Genomic DNA, 16,826 nt, shown 5'->3' on the forward strand with positions numbered 1-16,826 from the left:
CTTGAATTATAAATATAGAGTACAGATGCCGTGATCTTTGGTCTCGGCATCTTAAGAAGTCTTATGTTAAGAGAGTCAATACCTTTAGCTTTGTTAGTTGAAAGTCCTTCAATTTTCTGAGACAGAAAGTCTTCAGGCACTGGAGGAATGGATAAAGGTGGAACGCCAGTTGGTGCACGCTGATGAATGAAGCGGTTCACTGTATCCAGAATTTCCTCATTATGGTGGTTCTGGTCCTGGTGTTGTATTCCAGCTTCAGCAAATACGGTATCAGCTATACTAGAGAAATGCAAGTTGAACATTGCAGCAATTTCATGGGGCTCAGTAACAAAACATGAGTCATCATTGATGGAAGGTTGTAGAGATCCTTTTGTCCCAGAGTTGCTAGCGGACTTTAACAGTTTCCAGAGCATCTTTGAATCTCCTTAGTTTGTTTTCTTCTATTAAGTTAGCATAAAATCTCTTTTTGGCTTTCCTTATTTGGAATGTTACCTTATTTCTGTAAGTCTTTTATTCCAGCCATGATGCAGCATTTGTAGGGCTCTTTTTCAATCGATTTCGAGTCCTGATGCTTGCTGGAATTGACTTATCCATCCATTTCGCTAACATAAGAGATTTGACGCGTTTTACAGGCCTAGGGACATGTAAGTCAACGATACTGTTATAGATGTCATACCACCTATCAAGGGCATCTGATGGATTATCGAAGGACTCTATAATAGACCAAGGTGCTTGCGCTAAATCTTCTTTGAACTTCTTTTGGTCAAAGTTCTTAAGCAATCTATAATTGATGGTAGTATGAGCATACTTTCTCTTGGGAAGACCGGCATTGCATCGTTGGATAACAAATACAGAATAATGGTCACTGAGGGTGACATCGGAAACATGGACTTAAACAATATTGTGGACGTGGGAAACGTAGATGTGGTCGATAAGTGAGGTAGTAACAGGTCCATTTGTTGAGCTGTTGACATGGACTTGAGTTGGTTTATCAACCATTTGACTAAGACCAAGGGAGTGAATGCTTTTAAGGCGTCTGTTGGAGCGTGATCTTGCATATAGGGTATTAATATTAAAGTCTCCTAAGACGAAACATTCCTTATTTCAAGCAACGGCGTTGTCAATGCAGATAGCTAAAGAGGAGTGTTCAGCAGACTCAATGACTTGTTTGGCGAGTAGTTTGTCAATTTCCCCTGCAACTATAACCTCCTCAGCAACAATTCTCTTATTAGGGGGGATGTAGTGTTGGTGAGGATCAGTGCCAAATTCTATTTTAAGGCCCATCACAGTGGATAGTATTTCTCCGTTGGAAGTAAGGGATTGCCATACGTCTAAGGAATGCACAATACACCCAGCATGGAATTTGACACAAGTGTCCTTAAGATATGCTTGCAAAGAGAGAATGATTGCAAATTCTCTTACTGTGGGTTTAACGTTTTCAAGGGACGCCAAGATCCTTTGCCGTTCTCGCCCTTTGATTTCTTGTGCCTCTTCTTGCGGAACGGTGTGCGGGTTCCCCTTGACAAAAAAATGTTACTGGGAAGTATGGCGACCACTGAAGTGGGAGCATTTGTAACCGTGATCGCGATTGCGATCAGTGTTTTAAGAACCTTGACGTTTGTCATCGTGGTTCTTGAGCGACGCAAACTTGTTTCGCTAGATCCTACCGAAAAGAAGCTGGGAGTACTCACAGTCTGCAGGGCAGAGGGCATGAAATTCTGGCCTCAAGGCCGGTTTGAGTTGTTCACATCTCAAGCGTGCCAACTCAGCTGTCATGTGTCCAGTTAGTGCCTATTGCGTCAAGGTTATGAGACAATAGAACCAGGCTCTCTGTCTTCGTGGTCGAAACTGGGTAGAACTCTGTTGAGACATGTCCCACTCCTATCAAAATATCATCAACTATCAGTGACCTCATACTGTTTCCAATCGATTTCCCACAGTGGAGAGTTCTGCACACTCATTGTTCATTGGTGTTAAGTTATTTTCCTGGGGCCTCGCTCACATCAAGAATGACACGATGACTCTCTCACCTATTGATCATTATTTCCTTTTTAGTCTCTTTTGTGCCATCCGGGAGGAATGGCGTAGATTGTTAAAGACAAATGAAAATGTGGCTCTTTTACACGATTGTTATGTAGATTTGTATACTTTTTCACTACACCTTGGAGGGGAAAAGCTTGATGTTGAAAAGGTTCAATCAAAACTATTGTATGAAACGTTTTCTTCTAAAATCTCTTCTAACCCTACCTCTATGAAAAAATACAACGAAGATATCTGAACTAGACTGGGAAAGAGTATTTTCTTTGCCTTTTAAAATAACGTTGAATACAAAGTTAAGAGAATTCCAATGTACATATTTCTGTAATAAAGAACTGGAGACATTGCAACACTTCTTCTTTTACTGTAGTAAGGTGAGCACCTTTTGGAATGAGCTAAACACTCTCCTCAAATCGCAAAAGTTAATCTCTAAAAACTTCCATATCAAAGATATTTTATATGGGCTTTTTTCTGCGGATAATGTTGATGACAATATTCTAGTTAATTACATTATACTTGGGAGCAAATACCTTATTTCTCGCTCGAAATTAAGCCAACCGTTTCCCACTATTGCCCTGTCAATATCAAAATGCAAAACAACGCACCAGATCGAGCGTTTCATTGTGAGGAAAAAAAACAAACTCCACTTTCATAATAAAAAATGGCATCGATTTTTACCCATAATGGAGTATGAGCTATCACCTGCAACTCCCAACTTAAGCTAATACTGAAGTATTGTAATATGTCGATATGTGTGTAGTAGGTATAGTTTAGATGTGTAGTGTCGTTCGGATGTTCTGTGTTTATCATAGATAGGTAGGATAGTTTCCTCAGAAACGAAACATATCTATTTTGACTTCAGGGTGAACTATTTACACAGTGAGGTAGAGTGGTAACCAAAACAGAGTTTGTAATTGAAAATGTAAACATCATTCTATGAGATATAAAAACAAACTTATGAACATGTCGACCTAAAGTATTGCAAATCATAATGCTGACAAACAAAAAGCGAAGGAAGGGTTATAAATGTGAAGTTTTGACTAACTGAATGATTTTAAGTTAGATTAAAGCGATATATTGTTGAAAAATTCAAAGCTGTCTCTCTTCGTGTTAATGAGTAATGTAAACATTCTTTGCACTTGTGAGTCGTAGTAATAAATTGGGTTTTCCAGGAACCAGCTATTTTGAAGCTAGTACCAGTAAATGCCTAGGTTCACATGTAACACCAGTAATGGAAGATTCATGGAAAACGGAATTTGAAGTGATGTTATGCAGTGGCATTTGAAGGTAAAATAGGTAGACTTTATGCTTCGATGTATTTTGTCCATAAACAAGTATCTGTTCTTCTGGTTAATATTCCATTCAGAGAGTTTACGTCCACATTTCTATCTTTATTTCTCAAGTTTCAATACACAAAGCAAAATAATAAATATGACAGACCAAGTGACCCACACTATTGTATTTCATCTTTTCTCCTGCCCTTACCATTCCGGAAACGAAAGACTACTTGTTTTTTTTTAAATCGTTTCTTGTTGATACTCCGTTCTTGTTTCATACCTAGTCCGCAGTCCGTGTTTTATACTTGGTCCGCCTTTAAAGCCCAGTCCGCAGTCCGCAGTTTTATTCTGACCGAAAAGCAGACATTTCAAGTTCCGAATTCCACTTCTTCAATTCGCCAATAGCATGAAAGCTGAAACTTCTTCATATGAAATATTTCGCATGTCGTTTTAAAGTCGTCATTTAGTTCTTTTTCTCAAATCCATGTCCATAATATGCATGACACTAAATGACACAAATCAGCCAGCGTTGAAGAAGCGAAGGTCGAAGCGAACCTGCAAAGGGACCGCCAAACATAAGCGACAAGAAAAATCACGTATTGTTAAAATACCAGAAAGGTTTGATTCATTCCATTAAACAGGCGTGAAACTACATGCATCCTGCTAATTAGACGATCTTTTGAAACATTTTCAAATGATGTCGTAATTTGCATGCGTCAAGCAAAAATTGAAACATTTACATTCCCATAGTGCAACTATATTATATTAACCTACTACCGCAGGAAAAATGACACTAATTCGGAAATTTAAGATCAATTACTCAAGGCATTCCATTCTGCATAGGGCAATGATCGATACCTTTTATTTTCTGGGTAAAGAAAACTTTCAAGCAAGTGGATGTTCGAATTGATTGCGAAGAACAGCCGTTTTGTAAATTTATTGCAACAGATTATTAATAGATCCTTCAAGAAAAGGAACCGCAGACCATGTGAAAATTTCGTCTAACTGATCTACCATACTCCCTCTTGACATCCGACTCACGTTTTCCAAGTACAACACACACAAGTGCGCCTCGCTTGTCCAATTTATTTCTCGAGAGATCAGTCAAGCAACAACCTCATTATTTGACTCGAAACTCAAAAGACTCAACTCGAGACTCAATTCGCGCAAATTTCGAGGATCAAGAATCGAGTCTCGAGTCGAGTTTCATGACTCTCAAGTGACTGTCAAGTTACCTTGAGCGGTACTGTACCACTGATATGGGAAAGTTAATCCGAAAACTTTATATCGGATGTTTTTTGTTCAAAACACTATTTTTCTGTGTTTTAGCCAATTATGTAACAGGAGAGATTTAGAAAATGAATTGTATTGTTTCACATTTTATATATTCGTATTACACCTTTCACTTTTTAACTTGATAATGGCGTAATGTACATGTGGCGCTGATACGTCGTTTTCTTTTTTAAATGTGTTTTAAAAATCTTTTAGCGTTTAACTTAATCAATTAATTCATTTTAGCCAATTGTAGGCAAAAAATATCTTTTGCAATGTTGGTGTAGAATGAGTGGTCATATGCATGAGTTTCAACAAAATGCTGTTTTCTTGTGTAGCCCACCTCCATTATGTGGAAGCATTCAAGCTGAAACTAATTTTGTTGCCCAACAAGGAGACCATGTAAGTTGTGATGACATAGCTCGTTTGAAGTTAAAACAATGTGACTTCATAATGGAATTGTTGCATCAATCAGTAGCTGTTGTTCTTAAATGAAATGATATCCTTTATTATATGAACACTAATGAAATACCAGGCGAGCTTTCGCACAGAAACATGATATCTTCACAGGCTGGTTAAATAAGAAATTGCGCCTTTTTTCTATGGACTACAGAAAATATCGAAGTGAAATGGTTTGGTATTTCATTTGGTGACCTTTATTTTATTTATTTATTTCAACACGGTATATTCATCAGTTATTAATTGACATGTAATTACATAATTAAACTAACTATACCTAACTAACAATAGCCAATCCTACATCTAATCCAAAACCGTAAAAACTGCGTTACATGAATGCCGTGTCTAAAAATACAAAAATTACTTAAGAGGATAAGATGAGTTGAGTAGATGACTAAAGTCTCTTAAAGATTCTGCCTGCCACAGATCAGAAGGTAAACTGTTCCAAAGTACCGCACCACTGTAACTAAAGCTGTTTTTCAAAAAGTTGGTGTGGGGCAATGGAACAGCAAGTTTGTTTACTGAGTCCCTCAATAGATATTCAGCTACATCAGAACGGTTAACAAACAGCTCACTTAGATACTCAGGTGTAAGACCATTTAAGGATTTAAATACCATAATAGCTTTCTGTATTTCACGCTGAGAACTTAATTTTCTCCACCCAAGTTTACAAAATAAATCTTCAACATCAGTGTCATAACTGGAAAAAGTTAAGATTCGGGCAGCGCGATTTTGTAGCTTCTGCAATTTATTTGAAAGCGTTAAGTTGCAGTTTCCCCACACAACACTGCAATAGTCAACGTGTGGCCTCACTAAGACATTGAAGTTTCAAAAGGGACAAAAGAGCGGATTTGTTTAAGAACGCCAACACCAGAGGCAACTTTTTTAATTGACTTCTCAATGTGAGAGCCCCAAGAGAGATTTTCATCTATATAGACACTTGAGGATTTAGCAGTAGATTCTTGATTAACAGGAACACCGCCAATGGTAAGATGCGGAGGTCTCGGTAAAGTATTAAATCGCTGCCTTGAGCCAATTAACATAAATTCAGTTTTAGTTGCATTCAATGTAAGTTTATTAGAGACAAGCCAATTATTGACTGACTCGAGATCTCGATTTAAAGTCTCGTCTATGGCAGTTATATCATTGCTTGAAAATGTTAGATGCGTATCATCTGCGTACATCCTAGGCTGCGAGCTTAACAAACAGTTCGATAAGTCATTAATATATATCAAGAACAATAATGGACCCAAAATTGTTCCCTGAGGTACACCGCAACTAAGAGGTAGCTTATCAGATAAGCAACCATTAATAAAGCATTTTTGCTGACAGTTATCCAGATATGACTTAAACCAATTTAGTGAATTCCCTTGAACACCATAGGAACTTAATTTAAATAACAGAATGTCATGATCAACCGTATCAAACGCCTTTTTAAGATCAAGAAAAACAACAGCATTTACATTTCCTTTATCAATATTATAAGCCCAATTATTAGTTGCATCAAGTAAAGCTGTGACCGTTGAGTGAAGAGATCGAAAACCTGATTGATGTGTGGCGATCATGTTATTATCAGAGAGGTAAGCATACAGTTGATCATAGATAATCCGTTCAAATACTTTAGCGACAACGGGGATGATTGAAATGGGACAATAATTATTCATATCCGCTCTTTCACCTTGTTTGAACAAGGGAATGACTTTGGAACACTTCCACTCTTCTGGGAAAACTCCAGTGATTATCGATAAATTAAAAATTTCGCAAAGTGAATGAGAAATCAAGTCAGTGCATTCCCTAAGGAGTCTTGCAGATATCATATCATATCATATCATATCATATGGTAATTGTCTTGTGTTGCAAAATCTTTTACTTGTCTTGCGGAGGGCCAAGCGACCACTCCACAAGACTGTAGGCTTAGCAACCACTCCTGCAGAGCATGTGCTCGGACCGAGAATCTTTTCCTCCGTGTAAAATCAGTCGTTAGTTGTGATACTCAATAAAGAAAAATCACGTTCACGACAACTTGTTGTTCTGTGCGCTCAGTCATGAAATATTTTTCAACATTCAAAGAGAAATTCTTCTTGTTGTGATCACATAATTGCATTTATGTGAGTTGCAGAGTTTCTTTTCTTAACTTTTTCCGAAATGTAGAAGTGATCCTCGCACTTAACTGGACAATTTAAGCAATTTTCTCTTATAAACACCTAAAAAATTCAGGCAGCCTAAACTGGATTCAAACCCATACCATCTGCGATGCTAGTGCAATGCTCTACAAACTGAGCTATGAAGCCACACAGTTGAGAGCAGGTCAATGGGCCTGTTGGAATTGTGTCGCGTGCGTGACAATAGTTAAGCCATTTTGATAATGTCGGTTTGAAGTGTTAAGTGATGTGTGAATTGAGAACTTGGGGTCAAATCGCTGTTGACAATACAATTACATTGGAAATCATGAGAATGTACACGACCAATCAGTATAGAGGGAGTTGTCTCAAAAAGGGAGCAGTCGAAAAGAGAAAAGAAGGAGAAAATCTTGTAATACGAGGGATCGATAAATCGTTTTTAAAAATTGTGACAGTGTTGGATAACTTTGGAGGCATTCCCAACACAAGTGGCACCTCCGATGGGACAAGTGGACGAAGTGTCGCTCAAAGAAGAGCAAGGATCCGCGACAATTCTTGGGATTCACACAAGCTAAAGGGGTTTGTGTATATCGTGGCTCAAACAAGAGCAGGCATCTGTTATCTGGGATCTGTGTATTACGGACTTTAAACCAAACAGTATCGGTGAGCCAAATTGTGAGAGCAAAAGAAAGCAATGGAAAAGCAATTGCAGGAACTAGAGGGGAAGCTTCGAACTCTAGAGTTCACCCGTAAAAAGACCGCGGAATTGATGACATTGAATAACATCGGTGCAATCTCCAGACACGAGGACTCAATCAGGTCCAAAATAAAGGCCATTCATACGTTAAAGGAATTCATCATAGAAGTTGTAACAGAATGGTCCCAACAGATTGAAGGAAGCCTAAACGCGGCAGACGAAGAAGCTTTATCGGTACGAAATTTAATAGCGAAAATCGAGAAAGAAAATTGGGCAGCAGCGAAGGTAGAATCTGATAAACAGGAAATGGCCTCTAATGAGGCAAAACACGAGGAAAAACTAAAGCAAGAACGAGAACTCTTGGAGCAACAGCTGAAATATCTCAAGACAAAGGAAACTAGCCATCAAGTTCAAACTACCAAAGCTGCCGCCAAGCTGCCAAAGCTTTCAATCACTTAGTTTGACGGGTTATTCGAAAACTGGCTTCCTTTCTGGAACAAGTTTGAAGCGGAAATCGACTCTGCAACTCTAACGCCTGTCACAAAGTTCCCGTATTTGAATGAGCTCGTGAAACCGAAAGTAAGGGCTGACATCGACGCATTGCCGCTAAACAGCGAAGGCTATGAGAGAGCGAAGAGCATACTCAAGGGAGAATACGGCAAAACCATTGAAATTATCAACGCCTATGTCCGTAATATTTTGGAGCTCCCTGTCGTGACAAGCCCCGATCCGAAGAGGGTGAACGTCTTTTACAAGACTCTATTGCACAACGTACAATTGCTGGAAACTCTGGGCAAACTAGAGCGAGTGAATGGGATGGCAAGGAGCTTTCTCGACAAACTTAAAGGGATTAAAGCTGATTTAGTCAGGTGAAACAGGGTGGCAAGACTGGGATTTACCTCGTCTAGTTCTGGCTCTAAAGAAATGGAGAGATATCAATTCAGTGGGAGAAAATGGCAGCAACGTTCCCAAAGGCAAGTCTCGCCTCTACCACGCAGACGAACGAAAACCAGGCACGTGTGTCTACTGTGAGAGAGGAGATCATGTTTCATCTGCTTGCACTCACTTGACAACCTTAGACGAGAGGAAGAGATTTCTGGCGCAAAAGGGAATGTGCTTTAATTACACCGGAACTAAGCACTGTGCGGCCGATTGCAGGAGTAAGTTAAGATGCCAGAAATGTGGAAAAAGACACCATACATCTATCTGCACCCAGGGGGATCAACTTTTGACTGCAACGGCTACCGGTAACAAAAAACGCGTAGTTTTCCCGATTGTCAAAGTAAAAGTGGAGGGAATTCTGTGTTGGGCACTCCTCGACGCTGGCGCCTTAGCAGCACTTTTGGACAAGATTCCTAAGCGCACACGTACCCGAGAAGTTCGACGGATCGAAATGATGCTTGGGTCTACAACACGGCAAGTGGAACTTTTGTCAATTACGGTACAAGCAGTAGATGGCGGCATAAAGTTAAAGGTTGATGTCACCAAAGTGGATCGAAAGGAGTTACTTGTAGTTGACAATCCAAATTACAAGAAGATCATTGAATTGTACGCTCACCTCCGCATGGGCCTGACCGAAGAGTATGGACAAATCATTGAGCAACAGAAGTTGGATGGGATAGTTGAAGAAGCGAATGAATCGCCTGACATTCCTCGCCTGTCGTGCGAATAGGAGCCGAATCAACGAAGTTACGTGTGGTTTATGACGCATCAGCTCGGTCCAACCCACAAGCACCCAGTCTGAATGACTGTTTATACGCCGGACCGCCTCTTCAGAACCGTCTGTGGAATGTGTTGGTGCGCATGCACTTTCACCCAGTGCTCATCACGGGACCTCAAGCAAGCCTTCCTCCAGGTTCGCATCAAGAAACAAGAAAGAGACGCGCTTCGGTTTCACTGGAAAGCAAATGAACACTCGGAAGTAGAAACTCTAAGATTCACGCGAGCGTTGTTCGGTCTAGTGCCGTCGCCCTTCCTGCTGGGGGGAGTGATCGAGAGTTGCCTCGAATCCTGGGAACCGTGAAGGCCACAGCTAATTGCTGAACTGTGCTAGAGTCTCTTATGTGGATGATCTCATCAGTGGAAAACGGATGGTGAAAGAGACGGAGCAGCTGAAACAGGGGGTAATTGAGGTGTTCGAAAATTCAAAGTTCACACTCCATAAGTGGCATTCCAATGCAGCTGAATTAGAAGAGAACTGAACCAAAGTGGAAGATGAAGAATCGTTTGCCAAGCAGCAAGTCAGACAACCGGGTGGAAGAGACGGCAGCCTCCTTGGACTTTCTTGGGACAAAAGGAAAGATGAGATCAGCGTAGCTGTGCCACAAGAAAATGTAATCACGTCTAAGAGAGGAATCTTCCGCAAGCTCGTGAAGATCTACGACCCATTGGGCCTTGCAGCACCCTTAACTCTGAAAGGGAAGCTAATTTACCGAGATGCATGCAAAGCAAAACTAGCGTGGGATGCACCGCTGCCCTCACCACTGGCTAGTCGATGGTCGTGCCTAGAGAGAGAGCTACCACCAAAGGTGACAACACCAAGAGCCTTGACACTTCACCGAGAAGGGATAGAGGAAATCGAGCTTCACGCCTTTGGTGATGCAAGCATAAATGGCGTGTCCGTGACCGTACATGCAGTGGTGAAGCAGAGATTGGTTGCAGCGAAAGCACGACTAGCCAAACAAGGGCTCACGATACCACGCTTAGAGCTTGTGTCCGCCCATATGGCGACGAACCTGATCAACAATGTACGCTGTGCACTTGAAAGATTTCCTGTGAAACAATCATTTGGATGGCTGAACAGTACAGTTGTGCTCAATTGGGTCAAAGGAGGTGGAGAATACAAACAATTCGTTATGAACCAAGTAAGGAAAATACAAGCCCACCCCGAGATTACTTGGCGCCACATTCCCACGCAGGAGAATCCCGCCGATCTGGAGAGTCGAGGAGGACAAGTGACTGACAACCCGTTGTGGTGGCAAGGGCCGCAGTGGCTCACAAGGAAAGAGGAGTGGCCACCAGATCTTGTGACAAGTGCTTCTCTGGAGACAATGGCAGAAGCCAAAGCAACCCGTGAAATCTTTGCTGTGGCATTAGCAGCAACTGCAACTGACTAACTAGATGCTCTACTTGACAAGTTCTGCTACTGGAAAGCTATCAGGGTGTGCGCATGGATCAAGCGGTTCCTTTTCAACGTCTGCATGAGGAAAACCAGCAGAATGACTGGACCTTTGACTACGCAAGAACTGAATCTTGTTAAACTGTTCTGGGAGAAGAGAGTGCAGGACAGAGCCAGAGAAAGCAAGCGTTATCAAGAGGACCGGCTGCAACTTAACTGCAGCCTAACTCAGATGGTGTACTGGAGTGCCGAGGCAGGATACAGGGCCACTATCCAGTGTACCTACCAGACAGCCAACATTACACAAAGAAGCTGGTTGAACATGCCCACCTAAGCAAACTCCATGGGGGAATAGGTCTCACCATGGCGAAATTACGAGAGCGCTATTGGGTACCGCATCTGAGGAAACTAGCCAAACGTATCACCAAGACATGCCACGGATGTCGAAGGTTTCAAGCCAAGGCCTACTCAAGCCCTCCACCAGGCAACCTTCCAAGAGAGCGAACTGAGGGAGAAACCCCGTTCCAGGTCATTGGAGTTGATTATGCAGGCCCTCTAAAGTACCGTGTGAAAGCAAAGATGGAAGGGAAGGCAAATATATTATTGTACTCCTGTAGTTTGACTGTGCCTTACACCTGGATCTGTTGCCCAGTCTAGAAACCAAAGAGTTCCTGAGGAGTTTCAAACGCTTTATCGCTCGACGTGGCCGACCTAAAACAGTGTACTCTGACAACGGAAAGTCCTTCATTGGGGCGGCGAAATGGATCAGCAAAGTAATGAGTGATGAGAAATTCCCTGACTTTCTGGCGGTTCGGCAGATAAAGTGGAAATTCAACCTCAGCCGCGCGCCCTGGTGGAGTGGCCAATTCGAAAGAACGGTTGGGCTGGCCAAATCAGCTCTCAACAAGACTGTTGGAAACAGTCTCCTCACCTGGGCTGAGCTAGAAGAAATCCTATTGGATGTGGAAGTTGCGCTCAATAACAGGCCCTTGTCTTATGCTGATGATGACGTTCAGCTTCCACTCGTCATGCCAAGTTCTCTCATGTTCACCCAACCGAACACACTGCCACAGCTTCAGCCTCATCATAGCGAGGACTGTGACCTCCGTAAGACAGCCAGATATCTGAAGCGATGCAAGGATGCTTTATGGTCCCGCTGAACATGAGAGTATTTGCGTGGGCTTAGAGAAAGACACAAACTTAAACACAAGAGTGGACACGTTCACGTGGCCAGGGGGGATGTGGTCATCATAAAGTCTGAAGAAAAGAAAAGAGGCCAATGGAAGTTGGGCATCATAGAAGAGCTCATCACTGGACATGATGGAGTAGTGAGAGGGGCCAAGCTAAGAGCGGGCAAGTCAATCCTAGAGAGGCCAGTACAGCTTTTGTATCCTCTGAAGCTGTCCAGTGAGAGACCACCTGGGGGACCTAACGTTGATCTCGATCCAAGGGCGCCGGCCTTCAGGTCAAGGCGTAATGCTACGGCTGTGGCCAGAACACGTATACATGACCTTGCTCAGGATGAGCAGTGACCTAAAACAACGCTAACTGCAGCAGGCGGAACAATGAGCATTATTGTTTAGTCTAACACAAGAGCTAGACTTATAAGAGCTGAGAACTATATCGAGACTTTGTTTATTTCCGTGATTAAAAGTGATTAAGATTTGGTGATTGACATATATCTCTTTCGGAGATATATGGGGGCAGGGTGTCGGAATTGTGTTGGTTGCGTGACAATAGGTAAGCCATTTTGATAATGTCGGTTTGAAGTGTTAAGTGATGTGTGAATTGAGAACTTGTGGTCAAATCGTTGTTGACAATACTATTACATCGGAAATCATGAGAATGTACACGACCAATCAGTATAGAGGGAGTTGTCTCAAAAAGGGAGCGGTTGAAAAGAGAAAAGAAGGAGAAAATCTTGTAATACAAGGGATAAATAAATTGTTTTTAAAAATTGTGACAGTGTTGGATAACTTTGGAGGCATTCCCAACAGGCCATTTCCAAGTTGCTATTTGTCTCTGTTTCGAATTTAGAAATGAGTTTGATTTGCATATAAATACGCAACTCATTTCTATTTGAATGGTTGTGCACCAGGACTCACTTTGAAATTGAGATATTCAGCAACTCCGAAATGGGCTTCTTTTGCTGGGCTCATTTGTTCCTGTGAAAGGACACAATAAATCCCGCACTTCAAATGTATACATTTCTTTCATTTATTACCTTTTTCCAGAAGCCTTTCAAGCAGAGAGTAGGAAACAAACCTGCGCTCTCAGCCAATTGGGCCATAGTTACCATAAATAATTTCATTAAAGCCTGCTAGCAAACCAAAGAAAGAAACTAAAGGTACTTTGCAGTCAGAGTTTCTTTACCAGTTAAAAAATAATGACATGAAAAAGACCAAGGTGCCTTAAATGGACTTTCTCTCATGTCAGAATGAGTCAAATGAAGATGTAATCGCCCAGTGCGGTAACAGAGTTTTGATACACACCAAATCTAAAGCTTCACTTGAAGGGAGTTGTTTTTATGAGCAAACCTTCGTTAGTGGCTTTGAAGTGTTGTGCCTTTGGATGACGTGGAAGAATGACTAGTAATCATTGAAGGGTGATGCCAAAACCATAAAAAGAGATCTTGTTGTATCCTCACACTGAGACAGCTGTTACACGACTGGAGCACGTCAAACGGAATGCAGGTCGTTTTGCATGCAATGATCATGAATTTAGGCTAAGTAGTTTTTCTTTTTTCAAAGAACAATCAGAGTGTGGAAATCCCTGCCTCAGGAAGTAGTGTCTGTCAAGACTTACCTGCCCTTAAAGTGGTACTATGACGAAAATCGCATCTTTCCTATCTAAGCCATTTTGAAACATAAACAAGTAGTCTGCGTGAGAAGAAAAATGCTGTTTATTTTTTTCAAATATCTCTTTTCGTTCCAGAGATATTCGAGTTTTTAAAATATGCAAATTAGCCAAGTGATGACATCATACACTCAACCAAATTTTGTTCAAATATGATGAAAAGAGATATCAGCCAATTTGTATCAGAAATTTTTGATTTTTGGCAGTAAGATTCTATTAAATGTAACCACAATATGAGCTTAACAATTCTGTTACCATGGCATCATACTGGGTTCCAGACCTCCCTCATATTATGAGCTTTTCTGGCCACCTTTGGCGTTCCATTTGATATTTGCTGACAGCACTTCATATGCATGATCTAGCAAGCATATAAATATGTTAGCATGACTTTGTGGCCTTGTTTAACATTTTTCAAGCTGAAAATCACTAACATATTAGAAATCAAGTGGGTGGGGACTGGAAAAGAGTGAGTTGCCATGGGAACATAATTTTTCATAGCCATCGGTGTGTTTCCTGTAGAACTATTAGATTACCAAATTTCAATGGTCTGCGCTGAAAATTGGCCAAGGTAGCTCTATTTATATACTCAATATAATATTGGGTTAGTGTATGACATCATCAGTCATCTCATTTGCATATTTTACCCATTTTTCAAACTTAAATATCTCCGGAACTAATGAAGATATTTGCAAACGGTAAATGGCGTTTTTGTTCTTTCATGGAATTCTATGTGATACACTCAAAAAATCAAGGGTTAAAAATTGATCATAGTACCACTTTAAGCAGTCCACCCTTCCTGCTATTAGGTCCCCTTAAGTTGCCTTGTAAGCTGAACAGGATTTAAAACGCTGCAGGCCTCACTGTCCAGTTGTTAGTGAAAATTGCATATTGGAAATAACTATTATAAGTTCTAAGTTGTAAAGGGGCAGCAAAGGTCAATGAGCGAGAACTTAAGTAAAAAGTCTTTGGTATTGATTATCAAGAGCCGTCTTCTCCAAGACAGAGGAGGAGTGCATGAGGCTAAATGAGGAGTTATTCATCGCCAGTCAAGCCAATGGAACAATATCAGAGGTCGCCCCAAAGTACAGTATTCTGAATACCTACCCTCAGAAGTGGTTACCTGTTGAAGCTGCTTTCAGACAACAATGAATCGGTGATGGTTATCTCATGCGGACGCAGAATTGGCCATAGGCAGAGATGAGGCATTAATAAACTTGATGAAGGCCTGACTTTGAGGAGATTGTGGCACCAGTAATTTTAACAGTGCCGTGTATGTAGCGCGAAGAAAGCGTTGATTAAATTCTGTGCGAACCGTTCAAGGGAGAGTGCATTGCGTTGATAGAGGATTGAAAGATTGCACCATTACAGGCCTCAAAAGATAAACTAATTTACAATTCAACAAGGACTGATTTTAAAGCAATGAACTCGGCTCTTTGGTGATGGACTATCATGATCTAAAAGATCAAATGATGGTGTTTCTGAAGGTTAAATGTGGCCTTAAGGTATTGTCTTGTGAGCTGTCTGGAGATATGGATGAAGCTATCCCCATTGCACCATAGTGTCCATTTAAAGTTAACGACGATAGAAGCCAGTGGGATAGATGCAGTGATAATAAATTAATCAACGTTTTTGTGCTGGACACGAATAGAGAACTCCAGGCTAAAAGAGCTGCAAGATTATCAGGCATGTGTGGTAAGAAGCAGGGAGTGGCGAAATAAGTATTCTTCGTTACCTTGTGCTGAGTGCACGCGCATTGACAGGGCTCGAAATTGCGACCAATACGGTCGCATTTGCGACTAAATTTTTCCCTTTGCGACTAAAATATCTGGAGAAGTCGCAAATTTGCGACTTGTTGTCACCTTCGTTCTTTCGAAACAAAAGGGTTAGCAGTTGCCACTTTGCTGCTACTTTTGCTAAAATAAACAAACAAATAAATAAATGACAAAATTATTTTGTTTCTTGCTGTGAATTTTTTCTGAAGGTAGCGTAATTGTATAGTAATTTAGCTGCGATGTTACGTGCACAGCTCCATTCCTTCGATCATTCGCCATTTTCAGCGGTTTCTTTACAAACAAGTACTGCAGGCTCATATTTTTCTGCTAAACCGCTGACAACACAATGCAGCGCGGCGATTTTGCGACTAAAATTTGCGAAATTGCGACTAAATTTTCGTATCTTATCGCAAAATGCGACTGGATTTTTTCGTTAATTTCGAGCCCTGATTGACTCTTAGGATCAAGAATCAGTTTACCAAGGAAAATGATCAAGACAAAGAATTTTTCCCAAAATTTTTATAATTAAGGTTAGAAGTGGCAATGAGAGTGGGGAGTTTACGTTTTATTATTATTGATTTATTTTATGGCCTTTGTACAATTATTTTAGCTCTTAATACAAATTGATTACAGCATATACTTGACACTTGTTGCCCATAGCTTTGCTAACAATGGTGATAACGATAATTGCTTTTCTTTTTTTAAGGTTGCTGCTCGTGTTCGTACTCCTGATGGCGAGGAACAGTTGATTTTGGCAGAAATTGTTTCGTTCAATCCTTCCTCGAACAAGTATCCTTTTGCATTTCCATTTTTAGAATTAGAGAAGAGACCAAATCGTTATGCGAACTAGCATGAAATGAAGGCTTAGAGGATACCCTTGGTATAATGAGAAGTCGGGATGAAGGCAAGTTTTGCAAAACATCAGTCGGAACAAGCAAAAAGTAAACTTTTGCCGTTTAAATTTTTTTGTGTGATTTTTTTCCTCCCGTTCCGACTAACTGACCTTTGGTATCCCAGGATGACTTAACTACCAACCCGGAGATAGGCATGTACGCCTGTTGGTCATTCTGTTTCTGTGGACCAATCGCAGTATCCGGAGAAAAACAAGGGACCGAACCCTCCAACTTAACCTACAGTCCCCGGGAAACATTTTCGGAAGGCGCATTCTCTGCGTCCATCCTTGCTGCGCAAACGGATGTTTGACCATCTACACACACA

At 41.0% G+C, this 16,826-nt stretch overlaps 1 protein-coding gene across 2 annotated transcripts in view; it reads left to right on the forward strand.

The window, feature by feature from the left end:
• The window catches only part of LOC137976470 (SAGA-associated factor 29-like), a 71,931-nt gene that overhangs the window by 27,221 nt on the left and 27,884 nt on the right, over nt 1-16,826 (forward strand). For both annotated transcript variants that reach the window (XM_068823832.1, XM_068823833.1), the window contains exons 7-8: nt 4,925-4,988; nt 16,315-16,397. In XM_068823832.1, the coding sequence (XP_068679933.1) occupies nt 4,925-4,988; nt 16,315-16,397 (147 nt within the window). The remainder of the gene's footprint in view (nt 1-4,924; nt 4,989-16,314; nt 16,398-16,826) is intronic.

The sequence above is a fragment of the Montipora foliosa genome, chromosome 11, assembly GCF_036669935.1.
Source record: "Montipora foliosa isolate CH-2021 chromosome 11, ASM3666993v2, whole genome shotgun sequence".
NCBI classification, from domain to species: Eukaryota; Metazoa; Cnidaria; class Anthozoa; order Scleractinia; family Acroporidae; genus Montipora; species Montipora foliosa.